Source organism: Plectropomus leopardus, chromosome 22 (genome assembly GCF_026936395.1).
Source record: "Plectropomus leopardus strain MGB_pleo_1.0 chromosome 22, ASM2693639v1, whole genome shotgun sequence".
NCBI lineage: Eukaryota > Metazoa > Chordata > Actinopteri > Perciformes > Serranidae > Plectropomus > Plectropomus leopardus.
This window is the reverse complement of record NC_142197.1, coordinates 4622997-4629646: the sequence shown is the minus strand read 5'-3', so window position 1 is coordinate 4629646 and position 6650 is coordinate 4622997. Positions and strand designations below refer to the sequence as shown.

At 40.6% G+C, this 6650-nt stretch overlaps 1 protein-coding gene across 1 annotated transcript; it reads left to right on the top strand.

The window, feature by feature from the left end:
- Nucleotides 1-457: 457 nt before the first annotated feature.
- Nucleotides 458-5969, top strand: LOC121961311 (E3 ubiquitin-protein ligase TRIM39-like). Its single transcript, XM_042511252.2, has 2 exons — nt 458-703; nt 961-5969. Exon 2 carries the CDS (start codon nt 970-972, stop codon nt 2614-2616), a length of 1647 nt encoding a protein of 548 aa, XP_042367186.1. The 5' UTR covers nt 458-703; nt 961-969; the 3' UTR covers nt 2617-5969.
- Nucleotides 5970-6650: the final 681 nt, after the last annotated feature.

The window sequence follows — 6650 nt, the reverse complement described above, 5'->3', positions numbered from 1 at the left end:
TGTAAGTAGCAGCTTAGCCTTCTTGTAAAGTATACTTTTACTAGTTTTCATGGTTAATGTTACTGTGTTACGCAGATAACCCAGTCTGGACTTAAGTGTTGGAGCAACCAAGGCGATGTTGCCACGCTAGGGCCCAATTTAAAAGCAACTAAAGGTCTTTAGAAATCTGCAATTTCGTTCATGGAGGAAAACCTTTCCAAACCAAACATGCATAAGCTTTAAAAAAAGGTTAAATCCAAAAGGGGTTTCCATGACTAACAGAAACCCTTCATGTATACCTGAGAATAATTTGACCTGAACCAGAACCAGTTTACCACGTAGCCGTTAATAGACCAAAAAAAAACAAAACTAACCCAGTTACACAGAAGACAGATGATGTCTTATTTGAGAGTCAGATCCAGAGATAGACAAAGACTGAACTGGGACCCGAGCCAGAAGAGAAAAGGAATGCAGAGGAATGAAAAACAGTGAATGTCATGAGATCCTTGCCAGAAACACCCAAACTGGTTTAACAGCATGGAGAGGTGTTGCAACTCTGAAGACGAAATTCCTCATTGAGAGCAGCAACAGAGCTGTAGTCCTGCACAACAAAGAAAGGCTGATTTTTAACAAAGTTCTACACAAGAAAGGACAATTATCAAGAGAGATTAAACTTGATTAAGCTTGGTCACCAGGTCTTTGACAAAGTCTTCACCCAACATCGGTGAGTACAGTTGGTGCTTTACTGTGTTTTAACAGCTCTCAGTAACAAGTACAGTACGGGCTGCATTCTCGATACTTAACTATTTTTATTTTGTTCTCACACTTAACAAGCGCACGTCAGTGAAATCTCCTATAACAAATGGACGATGATTTTTTAAATTAATATCCTAATGATCAAGATTTGTAATTTTTCCTTAATGCTGATAGAATAGTTAAATGATAGTGTTGTAATGTCAAGCTTTAATTTTCTGGTTTTAGAGTGTCGACATGTCTGTGACCAACTGTTTGCTGACTGAAGATCAGCTTCTGTGCAGCATCTGCTTGGATGTGTTCACTGATCCAGTCACGTTACCATGTGGGCACAACTTTTGCCAAAATTGCATCACGCAGCACTGGGACAGTAGCACCAATTGTCAGTGTCCGTCATGCAAAGAGCCGTTTTATAAAAGGCTCAGTCTGCGAGTCAACACTTTCATATCGGAGATGGCTGCTCAGTTTAAAGATTCAGCTGAAAGGAGCAGTTCAGATCAACAAGTTGCCAAACCAGGAGAAGTTTCCTGTGACATCTGCACTGAAACCAAAAAGAAAGCTGTGAAGTCCTGCCTGGTGTGTCTGGCCTCCTACTGTGACATTCACTTGCAGCCACACCTGACGGCATCACCCCTAAAAAGACATCAGTTAACGGATCCTGTGGAGAACCTGGAAGGCAGGATGTGTACGATACATGATAAACCTCTGGAGCTCTTCTGCAAGACCGACCAGATCTGTGTGTGCATGCTGTGCCCCGTTTTAGACCACAAATCACATGAAGTTGTTCCACTGAGGGAACAATTTGAGAGACAGAAGGCCGAGCTGGGGAAGACAGAGGCCGAAATTCATCGGATGATCCAAGAAAGACGGCTGAAGATTCAGGAGATCAAACACTTGGCAAAGCTCAGTAAGGAAGCCGCAGACAGAGAGATGGCTGATGGTGTTCAGGTCTTAACCGCTATGATACAGTCTTTGGAAAGAGCTCGGGCCGATCTCATCGGGTCGATCGAAGCGAAGCAGAAAACAACAGAGAAACACGCCAAAGGTTTTATCCAAGAGCTGGAGCAGGAGATCTCTGAGCTGATCAGGAGACGTGCTGAGGTGGAGCAGCTCTCACGCTCAAAAGACCACCTCCACTTCCTGCAGAGCTTTGCATCCCTGAATACATCTACATTCACCAAGGACTGGTCAAAGGTCACCATACATCCGCCATCGTACGAGGGGACTGTGAGGACGGCTGTGGATCAGCTGGAGGAAACCCTCGGCAAAGAGATGAAGACGCTGCTACATGAGGCTGAGCTAAACCGAGTCCAGCAGTTTGCAGTGGATGTGACTCTGGATCCTGATACTGCACATCGAGCTCTCATCCTCTCTGACAATGGCAAAGAAGTGTATCATGGTGTCGTGAAGAAGAATCTCACAGACAGTCCCAAGAGATTTAATCCTAGCTGTTGTGTCTTGGGGAAACAGAGTTTCTCCTCTGGGAAATTTTACTTTGAGGCTCAAGTTAAGGAGAAGACAAGATGGACTATAGGAGTCGCCAAAGAGTCAATCAAAAGGAAGGGGATAATCCCACTGTGCCCGGACAATGGCCACTGGACCATGTGGCTGAAAAATGGAGATGAATACGCTGCTCTTGTTGGCTCTCCTCTGCGTCTCTCTCTAAATTCAAAGCCGCAGAAGGTGGGAGTGTTTGTGGATTATGACGAGGGTCTGGTCTCTTTTTATGACGTAAATGCTGCAGCTCTTCTCTACTCCTTCACCGACTGCTCCTTCACAGAGACTCTCTGCCCATTCTTCAGTCCTGGTCTTAATAATGACGGCATCAACTCTGCACCAATGATCATTTCTGGCATCAATCAGACTGATCTTTTAAAAAAATGACTTTGTGTCAGTGATCATGAATGGTAATTGGTACATGATTTTCTTGAAACTCTGGTGCATTTTGTCATGTAATTGCATTATTCATCGTGTGCTTTCAAACATGCATTGTTCAGTCTAAATGAATCGGACTTTGATTTATTTTACCTCTTGGGATGATTCATTTTGACACATCTGAACACTGCAACTGAATGACCAAATACAATTGCACCAGTATTGTTTCATGGAAACAGTCTTGGTCTGGTCACAAAGGCACTCTTGGGCAATTCATTTGTGGTGGAAACATGATCTAATTTCTATCATTGTCTGTAGAGCTTCATCACTCCCATGAATGAATTGAAGTCTGACTTAGACTGGTAATAACGTGCGCTCTTTCGCCTGCCCCAGACACATCTAATCATTGATCACGGTGACGTTTTTACTATCAGGTGACGCATTTTGATTCATTTGTGTCATTGTCTGTGCAAAACTAACTAAACCAAGGTGGGAAATCCAACAAGTTTAATAACTAATCCCCTGATTCAGACCAGACTTTCAGAGGACATTTTGACTTGTTTGAGCAGGAAATGCACATGTGAAACTAATTGCATTAAAGGGATATTCAGATGTTTTTTTAAGTGGGATTGTATGGGGTAATTATCCATATTGTAGATGTATGTCGGCACAACCCCAGTTAGAAGAAGCTCAAACAAATAGACCCATATAAAAACACCTACAACAGTTAAAGTATACCCTTAATTAAGCGTATTTTCTCCATCTATGCTCAAAAACCAAAAAGACTCAGTTGTAAGAAACAGTAATTTTAGCTCGCTGAACACAGGAGTTCCTGATCCACGGCTGCTTCGTTCAGTTTAATTTGCATTATTGTGTGACTTTGTTGTTTGTTACACATACAGACTAACTAATGAAGGCAGCAGCAGACCTGCAACTCCTGTGTTAAATAACATAAAATAACAACAAGGTAATGTAATGAAATGATTCTAAACACAGCATACACTTAAAGTGATATTGATGTTTTTATAAGGCTAAAATACGTTTTGTTGCATATTGCTTAGCTTTTGTGTCTACTTCTCCAAACTGGGCGTGCCAGCTGATATCTACTGTTTGTAACACACTGACTAAGGATAAATACCTCACATTACCTCACTTCAGCAGATACGAACTATCTCTTTAAAGATGCCTTTGGCACAAAACAGGACTCAGAAACTGGATTATTTTACAGCGCAGCCATGATTAAGTGCAACTGTGGTTTCCCTGCTATTTTTAAAATGTAATATGACAATGGCCTACACTCTTAAAGCAGACACGTGACTTTTCATGATAGACGTGTTAGTAATAACATTAACAGCTCTACATGATAGTGAGCCGGCATGCTTTAATCTGAAACAGAATCATTAACTTTATGCTTTATACCTGTGATTTTCCCACTGTGACATTTCCAAATGACGTCTGTGATAAAGGCCTGATAATCTTAATGGAGGGGAGCCTGTGAGTATGTTCAGGGTGACTTTGGCTTGTTCATTCTCAGGTGACTGTCATATGTAAGTATCCACTGCACTAAAACCAGTCAGTTTAAGCTGTCAATCAACTACTCCCTCTTTTTTTCTAAGCTGGTACCACCACATTGTTGCTGCATTGACACCATCGCTTGTACTATATTTATAGAAAGTTAGCACACCTGCACTTCTGCTTATGCTGCTTTGGGACAACTATGAAGGTATTTGCAGCACACATTTGTTAACTCAACTGTTTGGCTGTCCTCATAATTGTATACATCTTATAAGGTCCTTGCTGTTGCAGGTTGTACCAGTTTTAGCCATTATAGAGAAATCAGCTGAGAGGCAAGAATAAACCTAACTGCAGTCTAAAAAAGATACAATTAAAGCACTGATAAGGTCAACAGAGGATTAAAAAAACACTTTATAGTTGTGTTTGAGCTTCCCAACAGAGGTCAGCATTGATTGTTTTAGGTTTTGAGCTACAGACTCTCAACTTTGTGAGGCAGATAAAGGGAAATATGTGACAAAGAAATGCCAAGCTTACTCTTATTTTTCAGTTTAGGGAAATTACCAATCTGCCAGTGTCACAAGGTCTCAAAGATGCACCACATTTGGCTGTTATCGCCATAACAAAGTTTAGTCCATATTGACAAGGTGGAGGAATTCTTACCAGATTGTTTCGATTAGGATCTGATTCACAATAGTCTTTTGGATCTTATCATTATTTTAAGCTGAATATTTTAGACAAATTAAGATTAGTGCAGTGAGATAGGAAAAATCGCATTTTAAGATCTTAAATTAAGATTGTGCTGAGACAAGAAGAAGGCAGTTTCTAAGGAGCAGAATTTAAGTATGAGAAAATAGTTAATGAGCTCAGTTATGTCTATAAGAAATAGACTGGACAAAGAAGAAATCATATTTTTTAATTTTTCTTGGGAAGTCAGTATCTACTTATGCTGCTCATGGTGATTTGTTTATTTGTGAAACTGGACACCTATTAGCTGCTACCAGGGTAGTAACTATTCTTCCAGGGGTCCACACTTAAAAATACATACATCACATACAAATACATTAACATTACCCTTAACAAAAACCCATATACCCACCCAGCACACCCTAGATTACTTATAGTACCCACCAATAACAAACTATGTTTTACTTGCTGATTTGTTTCATCAAGTTTTGCTTGTTTTCTTGTCTTTCCCCAAGAAATAAAAATGAGGGTTCCAAAAAACAAAAACAAAGAGAGAAAACATGCGTGACAGAGACACGGATCAAGGGGGAGGGGAAGGGGGCCCACAGTGCCTGTTCATGCACAGGGCCATGAATTTGGTGATATACGCACCTGTTTGTGTAAGTGGTTTTTGCATGAAGCTCAAGCGCCCAAGAAAAAGCAAATAGAAAAACAATATAAAACCTAAAACTGACCTTTTGTGCACACCAGAGGTTTGAATAATTAATTATCAGTATAAGACACACTGCAGGGGACTGCTGTTAGAACAAAATGTCAGCAATATAATCCTGTTACCTTTAAATGCAGCACATTACTGCTAATTTGAGTTAATAAAATGACTTTTTTTTTTAAAAAGTGCAATCAAACAGCAATAAACTGCAATAAACCTGCCTTTTGGCAGCATCTTACCAAAGCAGAAACTAACGGCTCTATCATTTAAAAAAAGAGCGACAGACCGCCAATCTCAGCAACAGCAAGACACCGTCAATTTCACAGCAAATTAATGGCAACCCTGCTGCCAGTTCTTTACCGTTTCTCTAACAGGAAAATCTCCAGCAGCGCACAGTGTCATCTTTTGTATGTAATTTGTGTTTTCCACTAATAAATTAAGGATGATAAACCAACCGAGTCTTTATTGGTCCGTTCCTAAATCATTAACAGCAGTATAATGTTTCTCTCTGTGAGTGTTGGCAGCATTTATGTACTGTAATCTATGGCAACAGGCCTGCAGTGAAACGGCCTGAGGGTGGCTCACACGACGAGAAACACTCGTTTGCCCATATGCTGTTTCCTGGAGGAAATACAGCTTAAAGCTTCAAACATGACGCCCCTTGAGTGTGTGTGTTTTTCCTTTGGTTTAATTAGTCACAATTATTTTTCCCCTTAAGTATGCGGATGTACCTGGATGCTGAGCAGCTCCTGAAGACATCCAAACAAACAAGAGCTCGGCTTAGCCTGCGTTTGAAGAGATGCTTGTTACTCCTCAGAAAATCCTCTTTTTTGGGTAAAACTGTGTTAAGTTTGGAAAGACTGAAGCAAATGCACTGCCTCATCATTAACGACTGGTTATCTCCTTACCCAATTTATTCACACTGAGAATGAAAGATCATACTGGTGTGAATCTCACAAGTCAGGAAAAACTGTTCCTCAGCACATGTGAGTCACTGTGTTGTTGAGTTTGCCTGTTTTTGGGTGTTTGCTGCCATCTAATGGGTTCTGGTTTATTCTGGGATGAGCTACACTATATGGCCAAAAGTATGTGGACAAATTAATACTACTCTCACAATAAATATACACTCACTATA

What these genes read in the sequence shown, in the direction of transcription:
- LOC121961311 (XM_042511252.2), top strand. Translation starts at nt 970, where the DNA reads ATGTCTGTGACCAACTGTTTGCTGACTGAAGATCAGCTTCTGTGCAGC.